This window comes from Bos javanicus, chromosome 7 (genome assembly GCF_032452875.1).
Source record: "Bos javanicus breed banteng chromosome 7, ARS-OSU_banteng_1.0, whole genome shotgun sequence".
Classification (NCBI taxonomy): domain Eukaryota; kingdom Metazoa; phylum Chordata; class Mammalia; order Artiodactyla; family Bovidae; genus Bos; species Bos javanicus.
In genome coordinates, this window is record NC_083874.1 from 5,131,782 (window position 1) to 5,154,781 (window position 23,000).

At 51.0% G+C, this 23,000-nt stretch overlaps 1 protein-coding gene and 1 long non-coding RNA gene across 2 annotated transcripts; one reads left to right on the forward strand and one right to left on the reverse strand.

The window, feature by feature from the left end:
* Nucleotides 1-2,033: 2,033 nt before the first annotated feature.
* On the reverse strand, nt 2,034-4,710 carry LOC133250400 (uncharacterized). The gene is made up of 3 exons (XR_009737323.1): nt 4,515-4,710; nt 3,864-4,001; nt 2,034-2,247 (listed from the first exon to the last, which is right to left on the reverse strand). It is a non-coding gene; the product is annotated as an uncharacterized LOC133250400 (long non-coding RNA).
* A 22-nt stretch (nt 4,711-4,732) lies between these two features.
* IL12RB1 (interleukin 12 receptor subunit beta 1) lies at nt 4,733-22,478 on the forward strand. The gene is made up of 16 exons (XM_061421585.1): nt 4,733-4,890; nt 6,213-6,275; nt 7,179-7,296; nt 7,693-7,862; nt 9,128-9,267; nt 9,679-9,712; nt 10,416-10,538; nt 11,297-11,379; nt 12,218-12,455; nt 15,734-15,901; nt 16,575-16,712; nt 17,194-17,349; nt 18,945-19,079; nt 20,240-20,345; nt 20,651-20,732; nt 21,480-22,478. The coding sequence occupies exons 1-16, from the start codon at nt 4,830-4,832 to the stop codon at nt 21,843-21,845; spliced, it is 2,181 nt and encodes a 726-aa protein (XP_061277569.1). The 5' UTR covers nt 4,733-4,829; the 3' UTR covers nt 21,846-22,478.
* Nucleotides 22,479-23,000: the final 522 nt, after the last annotated feature.

Below are 23,000 nucleotides of genomic sequence, written 5' to 3' on the forward strand. Positions count from 1 at the left end.
GCAGATAAAGAAAGGCAGATTCTAAAACAAATACATAGTTTCATTAACATAGCTTAAGAAAAACATCTCTAAGAAAAACGCATTGGTTAGGTCAAGGCAGAACCAGGTGTCCTCAACACATAGTTAAAAGAAGCCTCTTTTAATCTTGTGTAGAGAAGGAAGACAATGTCTGCCACTTAAAGTTTATTTCCTCCTGCCGCTTGGGGACCTCTGGCCTTCCTCCCTGTTACTCTCATGTACCAGAGGTGGTTGGGTGGACAGATGAGGAGCTAGTAGAGGGGGAGCCCCCAGAGAGGTCTCAATGTCCTTGATCCCTCTGAAGAACTCCTTCCCAAAACTCCTTCCTGAAAGACCACTTCAACCGGCAACAGGCAGCATTTGTTGACTGACAAAGTGATGGAGTGACTGAATGCAATTTTCCCACAGTGAACACCTATTCTTCAAAATCCACTTCAAATTCTCTTTGAGAAACATCAGAGATCATTTATTGAATGGACATAAATGTTTTTTTTTTTTTTTCCTTGCAATCTTCTACACATTCATCAAAACCCTCCTCAAATGTCTCCATGAGGGGCATCAGGGAGTGAATAATGTGTATGCAAATGGGCATCCCTGGTAGTTCAGATGGTAAAGAGTCTGCCTGCAATGCAGGAGACCCAGATTTGATCCCTGGGTTAAGAAGATCCCCTGGAGAAGAGCATGACTACCCACTCCAGTGGGTATCCCACTCCATGGGATTTTCCAGGCAAGAAAATCCCATGGACAGAGGAGCCTGGGGGGCTACAGCCCATGGGGTTGCAAAGAGTCAGACATGACTGAGCAACCAACACACACACTTTGTATGTATTCTTTAAAAATAAAAAATGAATGAGGGGCTTCCCTGGGGGTTCCAGTGGCTAGGACTCCATGCTCCCAATGCAGGGTGGCTGGGTTTGATCCTTGGTCAGGGAGCTAGATCTCACGTGCAGCTAGGAGTTCACATGCTACGGCTGAAAAAAGACCCCACGTGCCGCTACTTCGCAGTGGTGCTACTGGTGAAGAACCTGCCTGCCAACGAAGGAGACGCAAGAGATGCGGGTTCTATCCCTGGGTTGGGAAGATTCCCTGCAGGAGGAAATGGCAACCCACTCCAGGATTCTTGCCTGGAGAATCCCACGGACAGAGGAGCCTGGTGGTCTGCAGTCCATAGAGTCGTAAAGAGTCAGACACGACTGAAGCGACTTGGCATACACATACATGCCTCTACTAAGACCCATCGCGTGCTGGGCTTAGTCATTCAGTCGCATCCGACTCTGCAACCCCAGGGATTGCAGCCCGCCAGGCTCCTCTGTCCATGGGATTCTCGAGGCAAGAATCCTAGAGAGGGCTGCATTTCCTCCTCCAGGGGATCTTCCAGACCCAGGGATCGAACCCACGTATCTTACGTCTCCTGCATCGTCAGGCAGGTTCTTTACCACGAGTGACACCTGTGTCTGCTAAGTAGCTCTTTGTGACACGGTAGACTGTAGTCTGCCAGGGGGAAGCCCACTAAGACCCAGCACAGCCAAATAAATTAAATAAATGTTTTTTTTAAAAATTGAATAAATATTGTCCTACAGCATTATGTCAGTATATAATATACATATATAATATAATATATATTAGTTCAATATTTCTATACCTTACAAAACGGTCACCACTATGTATCCTTTAAAACATCCTCAAATGATCCTCTGGAGGCATCAGAAAGTCCTGGCTGAGTGAATGAAAAATGCTCTTATTGGTGGAAAAGATGTTCTTATTAATAAATGTGTTTGTTAAATGAGCTAATGGATCGTTTCCTTGCCAACTCCTACTCATCCCTCAAGATCCTCCTTAGATACCCTTCAAGGGCATCAGATCTCTTGACCACATAGAGGGTAGCTCAGTTCTTCTCAGGCTAAAGGTCACTACCCACCCTCCCCACAGAAAACGGAAGCTGAGGGGGTGGGGAAGTTCTGTGGTTCCTCCTGTTACCATTTCCTGGGCAGGGGCCACGGGGGGCGGGGGGCGGGGGCGGGGCTATGACCTATCCTTCCTGCCCCTCCTCAGTTTGTGGGGCATCTGAAAGTGGGACGGTGCTGGGGACGTACCTCAGTTGTGCTTCTGGGGCAGCTGGGAGGGCTTCCTGAAGTAGGTGGCAGGCAGGCCAAGAGAGGTGGGCGTACAAAGATTTGACACGGGGAAGGTGGGCTGCGGTGAACCTCAGGGTGAGCCTCCAACTGTGACCTCAATAAGGGTAGAAACAACACCTCACACGTGGCTGGACTCCTGCTCATACTGCTGCCACAGTTCCTTGGGGAAAAGCCCAGCCCTTCAGCTCAGCAGTCAAGGGTCTGGTCCACTCTGCCATCTTCATCTCTCACATGGAGCCCCAGACCTGCCAGTTCATCTTGGTATTCCCCAAAGCGCGTCCCCCAGACTTTTGCTTCTCCTTTGACCTCTGTTGGGAATGCCCTTTAGCTCTACAAAGCCAGTTTAATACTTCCCTTCTCTGGGCAGCCCTCTCTGGTCCCCCTCAGAGCCCCCCAACCTCTACCCCTCCCTGCAGCCAGCCCCTAACCCCCAAGGAGCTGCGAGCATCTGTGTCTAGCTCTGCTCCACCCCCTTGATGTTTTTTCAGTGGCTGCTTTAGCTTTGGGGGGATGGGAAAGAGGTGTGATAAGAGCAGAGGTCACTGAGAGCCCCCAAAGAATGACAAATCGTACTGGCTGTCTGGTGGGCAGCAACCCTTGTTTATCCTTGGGCTCAGTTGCGCAGTCATGTCTGACTCTTTGTGACCCCATGGACTGCAGCCCATCAGGCTCCTCCATCCATGGGATTTTCCAGGCAAGAATATTGGAGTGGGTGGCCACTTCCTTCTCCAGGGCATCTTCCTGACCCAGGGATGGAACCCGCGTCTCTTGTGTCTCCTGTATTGCAGGTGGATTCTTTACCGCTGAGCCCCTGGGGAAGCCCCATTTATCCTCACTTTAGCCCATTTGCAGATGAGGAAGCTGAAGCGTGGGAGGCCTGACTTTCCTGGGGATAGGAGGTAGCCCTAGGGCATGAGCCTTGCTCATGGAAGCTCAGCCCCACTGTGTGGGGGGCTCTGCCTCGGTTTGCATCTATGTCTTTACCTCTAGCCAGGGCCCTGAGTAGGCTGTGTCTCTGGACTCAGTCTTTCCATCTGTAAAATGGGGCGCCTGGGATAAGAGTCTCAGGATCACTGAGGGAGGGGCCCATTGATTTACCCTATCTCCAGTGGTCTCTTCCATCTTTATATTTCTCTCTGTGTGTCTCTCTCATTTCTCTGTCTCTGTCTCTGCCCCTCCCCCAGACCTCACAGCTACTCCGCCCCTGGCCTGGCCTGGGCCCTGCTGCCAGTGAAGGCTGTTCTGTACAGGATCACAGGGTCCCCGTCCCCACTGTGCCAGGCCTGGAACACTGCCTCTTTGTTCCAATGGCTCTGACTTCATGGCCTGCTGGGCGCCTGACCCTGGCTGGCCCAGCTGCCTCTCGGAACTGGCTCTCAGAAAAAGTGCTTCCTCCCAGCCACCCCGGGCCTCAGTTTCCCCAGATGCTTTTCCCCAGGAGAGACCCTTATCCTGTTTTTTTGTCCACCTGGGTTCTGAGAACAGCTTTTTTTTTTTAAAGGTGAAAATCACACAACATATAATGAACTGTGTTAATATATACAATTCAGTGGCACTGAGAACATTCACCATATTGTACAATGATCATCTCTATTTAGTTCCAAAACATTTCCAGCATCCCCAAAGGCAACCCCATCCCCGTGAACAGTCACTCCTCATCCCCTCCCCAGCCCCTGGCAATCATTCTACCTTCTGTCTCTGTGGATTTACCTGTTCTGGACGTTTCGTATATACAGAATCGTACAACATGTGGGCTGCTGGGTCTGACTTTTTCCACTCAGGATGTTGCTTGGGGGTGCTATCCACTTTTTGTAACATGAATCAGCTCTTCTCTGTGGACATTTTGGACTTTTGTTGACAGTGGGGAGAGAAGATCAGAAACTGAGACAACGCCTCCCCACCCCAGTCCCCAGCCTCCCCGTCTCTGGCAGAGAAACAGATACAGAGAAAAGACTAAGTTGAATCTAAAGGAAACAAGGAAATTCTTCAGACACGGGACCCAGGGTGCCCTGAGGTTTGAGTCTGGGAAACGATGAGGTGGACATTTTGGGGGGGGTCCAGCCTACAGAATGCGCTTCATAACAATTTTTCAGCAGAGTGAACTCTGATGTCCAAAGGCCCCTGGCCTCTCATTGAGCTCCTGGATCTCAGAAGTGGGCCAGAGAGGCCTGGCTGCTGCTGCCAAGTCACTTCAGTCATGTCCGACTCTGTGCAACCCCAGAGACGGGAGCCCACCAGGTTCCCCCATCCCTGGGATTCTCCAGGCAAGAACACTGGAGTGGGCTGCCATTGCCTTCTCTCAGAGAGAGCTGGAGACCTAGCCAAGTACACAGAGCCCCAGGCCACCCACGGGGTTCTCACCTGGTGTCCGGCTCCCGTCTGGAGCCAGCAGAGAAGACCCCAGACCCTCAGGGGGTATAGCTCAGGGTCTAGGGCTCAGGTGGGTTTGTGGCCTAGATGAGGCCACCACCCCCAAGCTGACTTCCTGGGTTTCTCTTTCACTTTGACTTGCCCTGGGAGGGGCCGTGTCTCATAACTTTTTTTTTTTTTTTTTTAATCTCTTTAGTCTTTCTTTATCAGCTTCAGCGTGTTCCTGGGTGAGGAAAGACCCGGTGGCTGGGGCCTCACCGGCAGCACAGAAGTTCATCTGGGGCTGCTGCCCTCTTCAAGGACCGGATGGGGCAATGGGGGTTCAGGCTGGTTGCCCTCCTTCTCCTCTTGTGCCACAGACAGGGCGGTGAGTCCCCTCCCCTGACAATTCGCCTCTTCTTATTGGGGGTGGTGGGGTTGTGTGTATGTGGAGGGCTAGTTCCAGGGTTAGTTCCATGTCTTTGTGCCTCAGTCTTTCCCTCTGTCAAATGGGACATCAGTAATTTTGACTTCTGATGTCAGGCTTGGGCATTTCCTCTCCGGTCTTAATTTTTGACTTCTAATGTCAGGCTTGGGCATTTCCTCTCCGGTCTTAATTTTTGACTTCTAATGTCAGGCTTGGGCATTTCCTCTCCGGTCTTAACTTTGTCTGCTGTATTTTGTGCTTAGTCACTCAGTCATGTCCCACTCTTTGTGACCCCATGGACTGTAGCCCGCCAGGCTCTTCTGCCACTGGGGCTTCTCCAGGCAAGAATACTGGAGTGGGTTGCCATGCCCTCCTCCAGGGGATCTTCCTGACCCAGAAATCGAAGCAGGGTCTCCTGAACTGCAGGCAGATTCTTTACCAGCTGAGCTACCATGGTGGAGTGGGCTAAATCTCTGAATCTTTCCCACTTGCCAGAGTTTAGTGAGGAGTAGCTAAGGAAGGGAAAAAGAGCAAGTATGTATATAATAGATATGTATCTAGTGTATGTAACATACATACTCTCTCTCCATCTTGTGGACTCCAACGGGAAAGGACTCAGCCCTTTCTAAGAGCCAAGTCTGGACTCCGATCCCAACTCTGCTGTTGCATAGACTTGGATAACTTCCTTGTGCCTCAGTTTCCCTCTCTGTAAACTGGAGATCAGCAAGGTTTTGGGACTTTTGGAGGTCAGGCAGGCCCAGAGACCAGCAAAAGGGAGGGGGCAGAGGACACCGAGTTGCTTTAGAGGAGCAGCCTGAGAAGCAGATGGCTGAATGGATGGATGAATGGCTGGGCAGAGGCGTGGATGGGTGAGTAAATGGATAGACGAGTGGATGGATGAATGGATGGATGAATGGATGGGCAGAGGCGTGGATGGGTGAGTAAATGGATAGATGAGTGGATGGATGAATGGATGGATGAATGGCTGGGCAGATGCATGGATGGGTGAGTAAATGGATAGATGAGTGGATGGACGAATGGATGTATAGGCAAGTGGGTGGGTGGATGGATGATGGATGTGCAGGTAGATGGAAAGACGGATAGATGACTGGATGGATAGATAAGTGGATGGGAGGATGGACAGATGGATAGAAAGCTGGATGGATGGGTGGGGGGGTGCATAGGTGGGAAAGTGGATAGGTGTGTGGATGACCCCTGGGTGAGCGCCTCTCCCTCTGCAGTGAAAGGCTGAGACTGTCATTATCTCTTCATTGCCTTTGCAGCTGAAGCCTGCAGTACCGTCGGATGCTGTTTTCAGAACCCACCATACCCAGATGCAGACTCAGGTCTGGGCAGTTCCCCATCGTGGAAGGGAGGGCTGCTGCTGGGCTCTGACTGACTCCTCCCTAGCAGCCCCTCCCTTAGCTCCTTCCTGCTCAGCCCAAGACTGGGGTCTTGGGAGCCCTGCCCTGACGTCCTGACAGCCTGTCCTCATCAAACTCAGTGCAGTCATCCACCTCTGTAAGCTTTGTCTGCCCCCTAACAGAGTCACAGGACTGTGTGTCTGTCCGGACTGGTCAGCATGTGGGGTTAAGCAGCCGCTAAATATTTTGCCTCCCCTGAAGCAAGCATTGCTGGAACACTCATGCTTATAACAAATTCACTGATCTGCCCCTGGGCAGGCGTTTCATCTATTCTTTTGTTCAAGAGATATTTACTGAACAGTTACTATGTGCAGACACGGTCCTGGATGTGAAGGAATCAGCTGCGAACCCAGCTGTCCTCTGGGGTCACAACCTAGTGCAGGGGGTGGACGACAGTCACACTAATGCATATCCTGTGTATAATGATGTGCTATGAAATAAACAGAGCAGAGTGGGAGGTGGAGAGGGAAGGGGCTGCTTCAAATAACCTAGTGTTTGAGGCGGTGACTCTGAAGGAGAAATTGGAATGTGACGATCTGGGGCAAGGGCGTTTCAGGCAGAGGGCACAGCACATGCGAAGGCCCCGAGGTAGGAGTGAGTCCAATACGTTTGAACACCAGGGAGGAGGTTGAAGTGGCTGGAGCAGGAAGTGCAGGGGAGATGGCAGGAGACAGGTGGGAAGGGCAGTGGAAGGTGCTGGAAGCCACAGCGCGTTTAAGCTGGGGTACTACTGGGTTACATAAGTGTCACAAAGATACCTCCCTGAGTTGAGTCAGTGTGGGGACACCCCCTCCCTGACACTGTAGCCTATTCTCAAACCTCCAGGCTCAGCTTCAGGCCCCAGGGCCCCAAGCTGCTACCGGGTGTTCAGCAGCGCTGGTTATGAATGTTCCTGGGAGTACGAGGGCCCTGCAGCTGGAGTCAGCCACTTCCTCAGATGCTGGTGAGGACCCTACCCTTTGCTCCGCAACGGCTGCCTCTGCTCTCGGGGTCTGTGCCCCTTCCTGGGCCTTGGCTGGGGCTCCGTGTTGTGGGCGCTCAGCACAGGTGGGTACCCAGTTTGGGCGGCAGTTAGGACCCCTCTGTCCTTCCTTCCTCCTCGCCCTCTCACTGACTCATACTTCTATTCACTCATCCACCCATTCATTTCTTCCTTCCCTCCGTGACAGGCTTTGTTAGGAGACTCTGGGGTCCTCTAAAACCCTTAGTCCCAGGCTGATCCCCAAGAAGCCCCCAGGCTGGGAGGAGGGGTGGAAGGGGCAGGAAAGGACAGTGGGTTGTGATGCACGTCATCCACCGCGGCCGCTGAGACCCAGCACCAATACCTTCCTTCCCGCAGCCTCCAGTCTGGCCGCTGTTGCTACTTTGCCACAGGCTCGGCCACCAAGCTGCAGTTCTCCGACCAGGATGGCATATCCGTGCTCCACAATGTCACTCTCTGGGTGGAATCCCGGGCCGCCAACCGGACAGAGAAGTCCCCCAACGTTACCCTGAACCTCTACAGCTCAGGTCAGCACCCTGCTCTCCTCCCCACGACCCTCTCCTCACCCAGAGAAGCTTCTGGTCCCCAAGCCAAGACCTGAGCCGGGGTTGGGGGGATTCTGGGTCTCTGGCAAGGGGTTGGATAGTGCCAGCTGTTTTCCCATCCAACACTGCCCTATGACTTGGCAGAGTCTTTCATGGTTCCCTTACCGATCCCCTACTACTGGACATTTAGGTAGCTTCTGGTTTCTCCTTGATACCGTAATGCTCCCAAGATCCTATTGGGTCTTTAGAATCTGTTTTTGTTAATCAACAACACACGCTTGGTTTAGATGTATTGAGCTGCCACTGTGTGCCATGCTCAGTCATAAAGGACACGGATAAGGCCAAAGGAGGTCAGAGCCCAGGGCTGGGACGAGGGAGGGGTGAATGAGGCACCTTCCTTGGCCACAGAACTTAAGGGGGGGTGGTGGCGAAAAACCTCAGTAGTCAAGATAAACGGTATCAGGATGCAATGTTTAAAAAAATTTATATTGATGCAAAAAAAAAAAAAAAAGAAGCCATGACGAACAAAATATCAAGATTTTAAATAAAGAGAGGATCTGACCCTGTATTTGTACAACCCTGCCTCACTCTCCTCACCCTAATCCAAACCCTATCCCTGCTTCATGGAGCCCAGATTCAAGTAGGGTGATGAACAAGGCTTCATGGAGCCCAGATTCAAATAGGGTGATGGACAGGGAATGATCATTACACATGATGAGATACTGCTGGCAGATCAGGAAGGCCCCTGGTTCAAGCTGAGTCCTTGAAGGATGAAAAAGATCCAGCAGGAATAAAGGTAGGGAAGTGTGGTTCAGGCAGCAAAGTGCCAAGGCCCTGAGGTAGAATCAAACACCATTGACCAAAAGACAGGAAGGGTGACAGATGTCTCTCCTTAGGTCAGGCTCCCTGAAGTGAGTTTAAAAAGCTAGCAAGAGTTCCCCGATAGTCCTCCAGAAACATAGAACCAGTTAATTACTCTCTCATCAGCAATTTACAGAAGTATGTCTCACCATAGCTTTGCCAGCAATGAGTATTAATATTTTAAAGATATTTTTACTAACAGGATCCTGTGTATGAATCTTGACTCTTTGACTCATAGAATCCCAGGCGTAGAAGGGTCTTGCTGGGGTGGGCCTTGGGGCTTTCTCTGGACTAGGAGGATCACGTGCAGGTTTTCTGGGATTTTCAGGACCAGCAACTCACACACACGCCTGCTTCCCTTCCCCAACCCCCACCTCTGCTTCCAGTTAAATACGACCCTCCCCCAGAAAACATCAAGGTGTCCAAGTCAGCAGGGAAGCTGCGTATGGAGTGGGAGACCCCAGCCCGCCAGGATGGTGCCCAGGTACAGTTCCGGCACCGCACACCTGGCAGCCCGTGGAAGCTGGTGAGTTTATTCCCCGGATCAGCAGTTTGGACAGGGCACAGGGCACCTTCACATTTCCCCCATCAGCTTTGCAGTCTCTGTATCTATCACCCCTTCCACCCGGCCTCCACTCTTGCCCCATAGTTAGCCTCTTGGGTTTGTCTCTGACCTGAAGATCTGATTACGACTGCCCTTGCTCACACAAACCAGGGATTGAACCTGCATCCCCTGAGTTAGAAGGCAGGTTCCTAAGCACTGGGTCACCATGGAAATCCTTCATTTGCTTTTCCAAGGATGTCCTCTCGCTGTTCCCAGATCCAGTCCAGGGTTCTGTGTGGCATTTAGCAAAATAATTGTTGAAGATTTCAAAAGAGCTAACTAATATTTTCAACACCAAATGTAAAATCATGGATAAATATGATCTCATTTTAGGGTGACTGTGGACATCAGGATGATGCTGGCTTCGGTGAGAATAATAATGAATAATGACAGCAGCAGCAAGTTAGCACTAATTAGGCACCCACGGTGTGCTAGTGCTAAGTCACTTCAGTTGTGTCTGACTCTTTGCGATCCTATGGACTGTAGCCCACCAGGCTCCTCCGTCCATGGGATTCTCCAGGCAAGAATACTGGGTGGATTGCCAAGCCCTCTGCCATGGGGTCTTCCCAACTCAGGGATCAAAACTGCATCTCTTTACTGCAGATTCTTTACTGCCGAGCCACTGGAGAAGCCCCCACTGTGTCGTAGGCCCAGTGCTAAATTCTTTGTAGACTTGTGCCCCCTTGTAGTTCAATGCTGGATGATTCCCACAGGGGAGGAAACACAGGCTTGAGAAGCCCAACAAGGCCAAGGTCACATCCCAAGGAATGGTATTGCTGAGACTCGAACCCCAGACAGTGTAAGAAGTGGGTGATCCCTGAGGCCCCAGAGCACAGGACCTGGCCTATTCTGACTGTCCTTGTCCCCAGGGTCTGGCATGCAGGTACCTCTCAAATAATGCATGAACACAGTTGGCACTCAATAAGTGCATGGACACAGTTGATGCTCAATAAGCGCACATACAGTTGGCGCTTCATATGTACATGGTGGCTAAGTGACCATCCCAAGCTCTGGGTACTGCTAGCTGTGGGACAGCCCCTTGGCCTGAAGTTTGTTCTGCTTCTCCTCAGAGTCATGCCTCTGCCCCTTGGAGATGGACATGGCCCAGGAATTCCAGCTGCGGCGGCGTCTGGGGCCAGGGGTCCCCAGAGGTCCCTGGAGCAGTTGGAGCAGCCCTGTGTGCATCCCCCCTGGTGAGAAAACCCTGGGCCACAGGAAGGGAGACAGGCATCCGAAAGATGGTAGTGGGATCAGAAATAAGGTGGCAAGTGTTAGCAATAAGGTGATGGGTGTTGGAAATAAGCTGGCAGGACAAATTAGGGGAACCTGGTGCCAGGTGACAGGGCAGTGAGAGAGTTTCACTTTATATAATGCAGCCAACCTGTCATCTCAAAAGAAAACATTTCTCAGTCCTTCTCTCCTTCCGGTTAGTTTGGTGGGTTTTGTTCTCTGAAAGCTGAACAGGGAGTTGATGGGTGCATGTAGCTGTGCTGTGAAGATGGATTTTCCCAAACAACACAGGAAGCTGGAGCCTGGGCAGTTCCAGAGTGGACATGTAGCCCAAGGTGGGGGTGCAAGGGAGAGAAGGGGTGACTGTCAATATTTGGCCCCCACCCTTTGAACTGGAGCTTCCTCCTGTCAGCCCATGAGTGTACCTGCTGGGAAACAGCTCCAGTAGTTGTTTCCAGATTTGTCTAAAAAAATCTGTAGTATTTAAAAAAAGGACATGATATAAAATTGACCATTTGAACCATTTTAGCCAATTGCATCAAGTATATTCACCCTCATGAGGTGGATCTCCATGTTTGCAGATTCTGAAAACTATGTAACCCGCAGAATCCTGTGTTTCATGGGAGGGAGGGAAAAGGTCCCATGTCTTCATCCAGGGTCTGCAGGAGGTTGTGAGCCAGGGGACCACCCCCAGTGTCACTGTCTTGCTGTCTCATTGCAGAAACCCCTCCACAGGCTGAGGTGAGGTTCTCAGTAGAGCAGCTTCGCCCAGATGGGAGGAGGCAGGTGACCCTGCATGAGCAGGTAACAGGGTTGTCCTTGGGCTGTGGGTTAGCCTGGGAAGAGAGAGAAGGCAACAGGAGGCTAGAGTGGAAATGTGTAAAGCTCAGGGAGATGAACCGTGAAGGTGACTGAGACCGGAAAGACTGTAGGTTGAAATCTGAAGGCAATGGGGAGCCGTGGTAGGTGTGTGAGCTGAGAATATGGCTGGACTCAGGTGTTCACAGGCTCCCTGTGGTGGCCATCGGGAGAATAAATTGTGGGGGGCTCAGGTGGAAGCTGGGAGGACAGGAAGTAGTTGACTGTAGTTGGTCTGGATGGGAGATAATTTATTTGAAGTCCTCCAAACAATTCATTAAGTATAGTCAAATGTACCTATTTTACAGAGAAGGAAACCGAGGTACAGAGGAAAAGTCTTCTGCCTGAGTCAGGGGCAAAAACATATGTTTCAACCCCTGATTTCACCGTAATTGATTCAGCCAGATCCCCAGTGACCTGTCACAGTGAAGTTACAGGGAAGCTCCTTCTCTTCCTAGGTTTCCTATAATTTGAATCCTTTTTCTTAGAAAAAATTTCCAGACTTGAGGCAACTGGGTTCAAAGATGGAAACTTTTTTTTTCCTCTGGCTTTCAGTGGGTTTTGCCAAATTATTCCCCCCTTCCCCCAGACCAACGATCAGTGAACGTGTCAGTTTCCCAACAGTCTTGCCAGCACTGAGGTTTACTAGTTTGTAAATTTTTGCTCAAGTCATCACCTGGGCCTGTGGATGAGTCTGTGTTCATGGGCTGAATCCTGATGTCAACCCATGGGGACAAGGAGCATGTTCAGGTCCCCAAAATACCATCTCTCACACTCATGACAGCTGCCCCAGCTGGAGCTTCCGGAAGGCTGCCTTGGGCCTGACTCTGGGATGGAGGTGACCTACCACATCCATCTGCACATGCTGTCCTGCCCATGTAAGACCAGGGCCAAGAGGACTCTGCGCCTGAAGAAAAAGCTCGTCCTCTCGAGTGCTGCCTATGATCTGGCCGTCGTTTCCCGGAATCGCTTTGGCCTCGGCCCCAATCAGACATGGCACATTCCTGCCTGCATCCACTCAGGTGCCTTTGGCTGGGTGGTGGGAGGGCCCCTTGGAGCTGAGCGCATCTGAACCTCAGCTAGACTAGCTCAGACAAGTGAAGCACAAAAATTTAAGGGGGTGTCTAATTTAGGAGTGTATCAAAAGTTAGTCATCAAAAATGCATAGTGTTTTTAAAAAGGCATAGTGTTATAATGGAATGGTTCAAAAAATAATCTCACGGGCAAACTACAGCTCAGGTCAAACATTTGGTTTTGTAAATAAAGTTTTATTGGGACCAGAGGCAGGATCAGGGTGTCAAGTGAGGCAGGGTTGTACAAGAACAGGGCTGATCCTGTCTTCATTTAAAATCTAGGCAATTTGCTCACTTTATATACAGGTATATGTATATTAAGGGCTTTCCAGGTGGCGCTAGTGGTAAAGAACCTGATTGCCAATGCAGGTTCGATCCCTGGGTTGGGAAGATCCCCTGGAGGAGAGCATGGCAACCCACTGCAGTATTCTTGCCTGGAGAATCCCATGGACAGAGGAGCCTGGGAGGCTATGGCCCATAGGGTCACAGAGTCGGCCACAACCGAAGCGACTTAGCATGCACGCAGGCATATACATATATTAAATATATACATATATTTACATATAATGAAAAAATAAATGGTGATGATGTGGATAAAAAGGAATCCTTGCGCACTATTGGTAGTAATGTAAGTTGGTGCAGCCACTAGGGAAAACAGTATGTAGATTCCTCAAAAAATTAGGACTAGAACTACCATGAAAAGTGAAAGTGTTAGTTGCTCAGTCGTGTCTGACTCTTTGCGACCCCATGGACCTGCCAGGCTCCTCTGTCCGTGGAATTCTCCAGACAAAAATACTGGAGAGGGTAGTTATTCCCTTCTCCAGGGGATCTTCCCAATCCAGGGATCAAACCCAGGTCTCCTACATTGCAGGCAGATTCTTTACCATCTGAGCTATATGATCCAGCAATTCCACTTCTGTGTATTTATCCAGAGAAAAGAAAAACATAATTGGAAACAACATATTCACCCCTATGTTCATTGCAGCGTTATTCACAATAGCCAAGATATGGGAACATCCTAAATGATCATCAATGGAGCAAAAAGATGCAGTGCATGTATACAATGGAGAACCTCTCAGCCGTAAAGAGAGTGAAATGCTGGCATTTGTGACAGCAGGCATGGACCCTGAGGATATTATCCTTAGTGAAATAAGTCAGATGGAGAAAGACAGATAGGCTGTAATTTCTCTCAGATGTGGAATATAAAAACCACCCAACAAACCAAACAAACTAACTGACTAACCAAATAAATAAACGGACAAACCAAAACAAACACATAGGCAGAGAGAAAAGAGTAGTGGTTACCAGAGGGGAAGAGACGGGGGAGGGGAGGGGTAAAGAAGATCAACTCTATGGTGACAGATGGAAACTACATTTTCCATGGTGAGCACACAGTAGGGTATTCAGAAGTTGAAATATAATGTTGTACTCATGAAACATACCATTATAAACCAGCTGCTGCTGCTGCTGCTAAGTCGCTTCAGTTGTGTCCAACTCTGTGCGATCCCATAGACAGCAGCCCACCAGGCTCCCCTGTCCCTGGGATTCTCCAGGCAAGAACACTGGAGTGGGTTGCCATTTCCTTCTCCAATGCATGAAAGTGAAAAGTGAGAGTGAAGTCGCTCAGCCGACTCTTAGGGACCCCATGGACTGTAGCCTACCAGGCTCCTCCACCATGGGATTTTCCAGGCAAGAGTACTGGAGTGGGGTGCCATTGCCTTCTCCAGTATAAACCAGCATTACCGCAATAAAAAATAAATCTAAAATTTTAAAAATCAAGATTTATGTGTATGTATATACACATATATTTTATTGAGGAAAGGTTCACATGGCAAAATGAACCATGTTAACAAGCACACTTTGGTGCACTAATCGCATTCACAGTGTCATGCAACCATCACCTCATCTAGTTCCAGGACATTTCATCACCCCCAAAAGGAGACCCTGCCCCATTAGCCGTGACTTCCCATCCCCTCCCTCAGCCTCTGATTATCTCTGATCTCGTTTCTGTCTCTGTGGATGTTCCTGGGCTTTTTTCATAGAAACTGATCCTATGCTTTGTGATCTTTTGTGTCTGGTTTCCTTCACTCAGCCTGATGTCTCCAAGATTTAACTACATTGTATCGTGTGTCATGCTTCATTCTGTTTTATGGCTGAGTAATATTTCACTGTGTGGATGGGCCACACTTAGTTTATCTGTTTGTCCACTGATGAACATTTAAGCTGTTTCCATTGTTTGGCAACCCTGAACAATACTCAGTACATATTTTTCCATTCATTTCTATTTTAAAAAATATTGCATTAAAAGAACATTGATACTGATAACTGAATTCTTTGACACCTCCTTAAATTTCATGCCCAAGATAAGTGCCCTGCTTGCTTCACCTTAGTCATGATCCTGCTGAGCACCCAGCAGGGTGATTACGATGATGCCCCATTTCAGAGATGGGACGACTGAGGCTCAGACAGATGCAGCCGCTTTGCCAGGGCGGCACATGAGGGAGTCTGTCAGTTCCTGGTCTGGTTTGGGCCATGGCCTTGCTATGTGACCTTGAGCTGGTGGCTCTCTGTCTTTGAGCCTCAGTTTTTATATCATTGATATAATTTGATATTGATGTGGCATGATATTGATATGATTTATATCATTGATCATGGTGACTGTAAAACAGCCCTGGCCTGGTGCATACAGTCAGAACTCAGTCAATGACAGCTGTTCCCTCTAGAACTGGAGGCAGTACCCACCTCTCAGGTTGGTGCTGAAACCCCTGTTGTAGGGAGTGGCAGAGATGAGCCCAAGAGGGCTGAGTGGGTGTGTCCTCTGAGCGCTGGTCCGGTGAGGAGGCCCCTCCCCCACCACAGCCACCCACTGCCGCAGCGCGAGGCCGGTGGTGGGCGGCCAGGCATCTGCTGGAGCGTCTGCTTACCAGCCTGGCAGGGTAGAAGTGGCAGCATAGGGAGCTCTGATGGTGGGCATCCTGGCAGAGAACCCGTGGTCAGGCTGGGGGAGGATTCGATTCATTCAAACGGCCGCTGCTGTCCCCTTGGGGCTCAGCCCCTAACTCGGCAGCCCCCAGCGCGGGGAGACAGAGTCAGATACAAACACTCCCGGCCCCCTGGGGGTTAGAGTTTGCCGAGCGAGTGGGATGGGGCTCTCAGAGCCTTGGGTGGGTGGTTGGGGGCGGGGCATAAGACCCCTGGTCTGACGTGCCTCCCTTGTTTTCTTCCAGAACCAGGGCTTCTGAATATCAGTGCCGGAGCCAACGGGACCACCATACGGTGGCCAGCCCGGGCCCAGGGAATGAGGTACTGCATTGAGTGGCAGCTCCAGGGCCAGGAGGAGAACCTTGCCGCCTGCATCGTGACGGCCCCCCAGGACCCGGACGCTGCTGGGACGGGTACCGTAGTTTTGGTTACCCTGCATCCTCCATTACCACTCCCAGTCAACTCAAACCTATAGGCATCCTCCATGTGGGGTATCTGAGGTCCAGAGAGCTCTTGCTACTTTCTCAAGGTCACACAGACAGGCCAAGACCTGTCAGACCCTCCTACTCGCACAAGTCTGGAGTTTCCTGCTGCAATCCTGGTTTGCCAGGGCTCAGCCCTGGGCAGGTTGCACCCTGGCAGGAAATGAGTCTCACGTCCCGGGGTGTTTGTAAACACTCACTGGTGCCAGGAAAGGTGGCAACTAGCAAGATGCTAGTGGCAAATTAATGAGGCCTCTGGAGGGAAAGAGGGGGTACTGAATGGCCCAGGCAGCCTCTTGCTCTCTGCCCTGGTCTTGGCCAGGTCCCCCAAAATCCTCAGTCTTAGCCTGGCCCTCCAAGAGCTTCCAGCCAGGGGAGACAGGCTGGACACAGACATCCCTGGCACCACAGAGTAAGAGCTGTGCTGGGATGCTTTGGGAGAGGGCAAAACAAAGGAATCCTGGAGGAATCCTGGAGGAAGGCACATTGGTGCAAGGGTTTTGAGGCATGAGTAGGAGTGCTCTAAAAGTTCCTGGTAGATGGCACAGGTGCAAAGATGGTGACACAACCTATATACTGGCCTGGCCCTTGCTTATTCTTCCAGCAACTCACAGCTGGAGCCAAGAATCTGGGGCATTGGAACAGAAGGCATGTTACCGCATCACCATCTTTGCCTCTGCACACCCAGAGAAGCCAACCTCATGGTCTACGGTCTTGTCCACCTACCATTTTGGAGGCAATGGTGAGTGGCCCAAACCTGCAGGGTGGTCTCCACTGAGCAGTGGTCCTTGGATATAAGGAATGGGGAATACCATTTAGAGGCACCTACTGTCTATCAAGGGCTGCCCAAAAGCCACTTAGAAGTCAGCTCAGTCAGGACATCCCTAGTGGTTCAGTGGTTAAGATTCTGCTTCTACTGCAGGGGGTGTGGGTTCAATCCCAGGTCAGGAAACTAAGATCCCACATGCCAAAAAAAACCCAAAAAAGTCAACTCAATTGACTTCTAAGACACCCCAAGAGGCACTGCCCCATTTTATAGGTAAGAAAACTGAGGCTCCGAGAGGGGAAGTGATGGTACCAGAGTAGTGCAGGCAGGATTTGAACCCAGACCCACTTGACTTGGTGGTCATGGTTCCCTGGGTCTCTGGACGGTACCAGCTGGGCAGGCGGAACATGCTGAGCCAGCACCCTTGGAAATGACTGTGGCAATGGTGTGATTGCAGCCTCAGAGGCCGGAAGCCCACAGCACGTGTCGGTGAGGAAACTCAGCCAGGATTCGGTGTCTGTGGACTGGACACCATCTCTGCTGAGCACCTGCCCTGGCGTCCTGAAGGAGTATGTTGTGTGCTGCCAGGAGGAGGACAGCAACCAAGTATCTGGTAGGGGAGGCAGCACGGGCCTGGCTTGCAGGGGAAGGGGTCTGGGCTGGAGTCTGCCTTGCTATGTGACCCTGGGCACCTCACTGTCCCTCTCTGGGCCTTGGTTTCCCCACCCATAAAATGATAGAGTTGGACTCATCGTTTGATTGACCCTGACGGCAACTCCCATGGAGCAGGAATGACTGTCCGCATTCCACAGATGGGGAAACTGAGGCCTGCCCAGTTTCACCTGCCCACCTGGGATTCACCTGCCCAAAGGTTAAGCAAGATTGGATTTGAACTCAGGTGCCCCTTCCTGCCTCGTAAGAGGGAAAGAAATGAGGATGTACAGGGCAGGTCTCACCAAGGCTGGATCTTCCTGTCATTTCCTGCACTGGGAGCCTCATTCTCCCACTGGGTAGCACAGCCTTGCAGATACAGCCTCATCCACCCATCTCCTGCAGCAACAGGCCAGCAAGACCATGGGTTTACTTCCTGCCTTCTCTGCACAAGCCCAGCACAGGGCAAGGCATGATGCCAGGGGTAGGGGAGGGGGGATGGGGGGATGGGGGCTCTCCAGATTCAGACGTGGACGTCCTGCCACCAGTCTGGTCACCCTGTGATGTTTAGAGGGAGTGTGCATTCGCGCATGCACTGTCAGTCGCTCAGTCGTGCCTGACTCTTTGCGACCCCGTGGACTGTAGCCCGCCAGGCTCCTCTGTCCGTGGGATTCTCCAGGCAAGAATACTGGAGTGGGTTGCCATTTCCTACTCCAGGGGATCTTCCCAACCCAGGGATGGAACACGCATCTCTTGCATCTCCAACAAGTAGATTTAGAGGGGATAAACAAAGCCTAATGGGAGTTGGTGACGCATTCCGGCACAGCCAGAAACAGCCCCGTTTGCTGAAAACCAATTTGCCAAAAGCCAAATTGCTGAAGATTCATGCACCAACTGCCCATTTGGCCAAATGTACCGACTTCCCTGAAATTTCTTTTGAAGAATAGTCCTCGTGGATATTTACAAAGAATATGGATTTAGGGTTCTAGGAATTTTTTTCTTCTGGACAACCACCACCAATTGTATTCTCATTTTAAAGATTTTTATAAGGTGCTTTATTTTTTTAAGTCAGCCCATTCCACAAACAATTGTTGAGGTCCTACTATGTGCTGAGGTGCTGGGGACACTGTGGGGAAACAACTTAGACAAAGGTAACCCCGACCCTGACCTGAAAGATGGGAAAGAGGTGAGGGAGGAAACCATGCAGTCATCTGGGGAAAGGGTAAACGCGGCCAGGGAGTCAACCAGTGCAAAGGCCCTGAGGTTGACGATGGGACCTGATGGCTTTAGGGAGCTCTGAGGAGAAGGCACACGTGGCTGGCAGAGAGTGGGCTAGGAGTGGGGGAAGGGCGTATTGGTCAGAATTTGAGAAAAACAGCATCGTTTGCTGAAGATTCTGATGAAGAATATTTTTCCAAATGAACTCGAGGTGAATGGGTGCATTTAGGGAAGAGTTTTCCACAAAATGTCTGTGAGCCCCCACCCCCATCCTCACCTCCCAGGGTGGAGCCCAGAATAAAGGGGGTCTGGGAACTCACGGCTGCCTCCCGTTCACAGAGCTGCATGTGAAGCCCACAGAGACCCAGGTCACCCTCCAAGGCCTGCGGGCTGGCACAGCTTACAAGGTGCAGGTTCGCGCAGATACAGCCAAGCGGAGGGGTGCCTGGAGCCAGCCCCTGCGTTTCACCATCGGTGAGTGAGGGGGTGAGTGACAGTCGCTCAGTCGTGTCCAACTCTTTGCAGTCCCATGGACTGTAGCCTGCTGGGCTCCTCTGTCCATGGGATTCTCCAGGCAAGAATACTGGAGTGGGTTGCCATTTCCTTCTCCAGGGGATCTTCCCAACCCAGGGATCGGACATGGGTCTCCTGCATTGCAGGCAGATTCTTTACCATCTGAGCCACTAGGGAAGCCTGAATGGAGGAGGGTGGGGGGTGGATCCTGTATTCACCCAGCATGCATTGCCCCACATCCCACATCAACAAGCATTTCTGCCCTGACCCTCCAGATTTCCATGCTCCCCATGAATCTCCCTCAGGAGCAAGTCACAGGCTAACCTGCTCCCACCTCCTTCACCAGCTTCCTCTGCTGTATCTTCCTCCCATAAACCTTTTCTCACACTCCCATGTTCTTGCCCTTGCAAGCCTCTGCCTAGAATGTTTGTCTCCTTGTCAAACTCCTATTCACCCTTCATAACTCAGCTCAAAAGCTCTCTCCTTCAGGAAGCCTTCCAGGCTTCCTTCTGGGGCATCCCCCTCCCCTCCAGCTGTGATTGCCCCGCCTACCTAGCCTGACACCTTGGGAGCAGGTGGGGGTGTCTTTCTGGGCTCTGCCTCCCCCAACCTTGGAGCTATTGGGGAGAGGGAGGGAGCAGGGGTGGGTATTTATTGAGGGAATGAATGCATATGAATGAACATGTCTCATCACAAACATAAGGAAGTCGGTGGGCTCTGCTGTCTTGGGGCATGTGGAAGTGGGAGATTTGGGGACCGAATGACCCTATTCTTGCCATAGTCCTTACCTGTTGTCCTCGCAGTGAAATCTGGTTGTAAAAGAAGCAGTGAGTCAGACTAGGTGTGTGGTGGGCAGGTCTGGGTCCAGGGGGACAACCACACGAGCCCCACCTGCAGGTGATCAGCACTACTGTGTCCTGAGCACTTAGTGTCCCAGGGCTTTATCCCACAGTCACAGGGCAGGCCGGGCCCCGCTTTCCAGAGGAGGAAACTGAGGCTCAGAGCAGCTCGCGCTGCGCCAGGGTCAGCAGTGAGCTGAGGGGGGCCCGCCCCTGCCAGTGCCCCTCCTCAGCGAGAGGCAGAAGGTGTGTCTCCCTCAGCCCAAGCTCTTCTGCTCCTAGAAGTCCAGGTTTCTGAGTTGTCCGACTTGTCCATCTTCCTCGCATCTTTGGGGAGTTTCGTGAGCATCCTTCTCCTGGGAATCTTTGGGTACCTCGGCTTGAACAGGTAACTTGCACCCCCTCCTCTGAGATGATCTGTAATAGTGATAGTATGAATAATAATCATTGTTAGCCCCAAATAGGTTTTTATGTCCACTTTCAAGATGGGGAAACTGAGGCCCAGATAGTCAGGCCCAGGGCATCCAGCAGTGCTGGAATTTCAACCTGGGTCTGCCAGTTTCCCTCTGCTCTGACCTCTCAGCCGCATCTTCACTCCCCTTATTGTAACCTAATGGAGATGGAAAAAGTAAGTCAGAACAATTAAAAAGTAAGAACAAACAGAAGCACTGACCGGTTCCCCTCTCTCCTCAGGGCTGTAAGGCACCTGTGCCCACCCCTGCCCACACCTGGTGCCAGCACTGCCATCAAGTTCTCTGGCAGCCAGGGGAAGCAGGTAAGGGCCCCTCTTTCTAATTCCAGGTCTTGTTTATTGGGTCTGTATCTGGATTAGGGCTCTGAAGAGTAATGGCCATGCGTTAACTCATTTTATTCTTTCCAAACCATTGGTGCAAGGACTCAAAAAAAAAAAAAAAAAACCCTACCCTATTTTATAGACAAGCAAATAGAAACCCAAAGTGACCCTCATGTGGATCATTTCCTAGTAGCAGAAACAGAACTCGAATGACTTCACAACATAACCTGATGGAAAAAAAACTCTAAGGTTGTGGGCTTCAGGCATGGCTGGATCCAGGAACTAGGACTCCATCTCTCTGGGGTGCTAGCTTCCCTGCAGGCTTCTTTTCCAGGCAGGTTCAGCCTTCCTCTTGTGGAAACAGGGTATCCCTTTTTCCCATTAACTGCAGCGAAATTCTGGGCCATCACTGATTGGCCCAGCTTGGGTCACATGCCCATCCGTGAGCCTATCACTGGAACCAGGGGGCTGGAATGCTCTGATCGACTGGGCCAGGATCACATGCTGATGGCAGGAATCAGCCTGGGGCTACTGCCCTGCCCAACCACATCACTCATCAGAGGAAGAGAGACAGTTTTCCAAAGAGAAATGGGGAGCCCTTCCTATTGATCCTTGAATTGGCCTCAGGATTTTAGAGAATTTAGCCGGAAGGGACCTGGTCCACTCCATCCTTGTGTGGATGGGAAATAAGGCCCCGCCCACAGCCTTGACCCTGCCCTCCCTCTCCAGGTTTGGCAGTGGACTAGCCCAGCAGACTTCCCGGAGGAGGTGTCTCCACAAGAGGCCCTGATGGTGAATATATCCTGGGAAAAAGGCGAGGGAGCTGACATGGGCACACTTGGGACTCTCAAGGAGAATACGGAGCTGCCTCTGCATGCCCCTAAGCCAGCCCTGGACTTGAAGGACAGGAAGCAGATGCAAGGATGCCCTGAGGCTGGGGCTCCGGGGCCTGGCTGGCAGGACGGTCTGGTGGAGGACAGCCTTGCCCAGGCGGCTAGGTCCCCACTGCTGCTCCTGGGGGGCCTAGGGTGGACCCCCAGGTTCGGTTCCCAGGGAGAAACAGGAGCGTCTGCCTCCTCCTACAGAGAAGCCTGACGACTGCCGCCACGATGGCTGGTTATTGTTTACTGCATACTCAGCCTGCTCTTTCCAGACACTCAGGTGATGCCCCTGAGTGACATGGCTGTCCTATGGACCTAGTTTAGTGAGCCTCAGTGAGGTTCAGAGAGGGCTAGTGGCTGGCCTGGGGCCACACAGCACACGCAAGACTCTGATCCACGCCCAGTGGCTCAGACTCCATCCTTACTCCCCGGGCTTTGGAGCCACTCCCCTCCATAGATGCTGACTCTGCCCAGCACCAGCTGCCACAATCCTATGGTGGGAACCTTAAAAACCACCTTGAAACGGAAGTTGCTGCCCAGGGCCAGGACCTGGCATCCACGGAGTAGGGCGCTGTGGTTGGCCTGTTGAGGGGGTGTGGGATAGACTGAAGGGGGGCCCAAAGAGGCTCAGGGTGATCCCAGATCCTGGGCTGGGCGTCCTGTCTGAATGGGGAATCTGGGTGCTGAATTCTCTGTTGCACTGCAGGGTCTCCAGGCTTGGATGACCCAGATGTGGGGGAAAGAAGGCTAAACATTCTGAGGGAGGTGATGGCCCCTCCCTGGCCGCAGATGTCTCGCCTGTAAAGTGGGGGTGAAAATATAAAATAAAAAATAATAATAAAATGGGGAGGTCGCTGCTGCTGTCACTATATCTCATTACAAAACTGCTGAGCAGTTCCAGAGGTACTTGGAAAAGTTGGGAGTCCTGGACATATATGAAGAACCAGAGAAACCTAATAGTGCTTTGGATTTTTTTTTTTTTTTAAAGCATCACTCGGGAGCTGCTACCCCAGAAAATCCAGAAATAGAGCTGCTTTGCCTAGGACTGGAAAAATTGAAAGAGAAATATGAAGTTATTGTAAGAGAAAATGAAAAACTGAAAACTAAGGAGAAAATTCAGTAAACCTAGGGTGGAGAGGAAGAAACTACCTTGCTATAAGCCACAACGTCTTTAGGAAGCTATAGATTATTGCATTAGCAAAGAATGCAATGCAGTCATGAATGGGAATTAAGTTTTAGTTTTCCAGTCATTTTAAAGGTTTAGATAAAAAGAGCTTTCACTGGATTTGATTGTATTAAATATTAAAAATCATTGAGTGATTTTAAAAAGATAGGATTTTAAAAAAATAAAAAGATAGGATTTTAAACT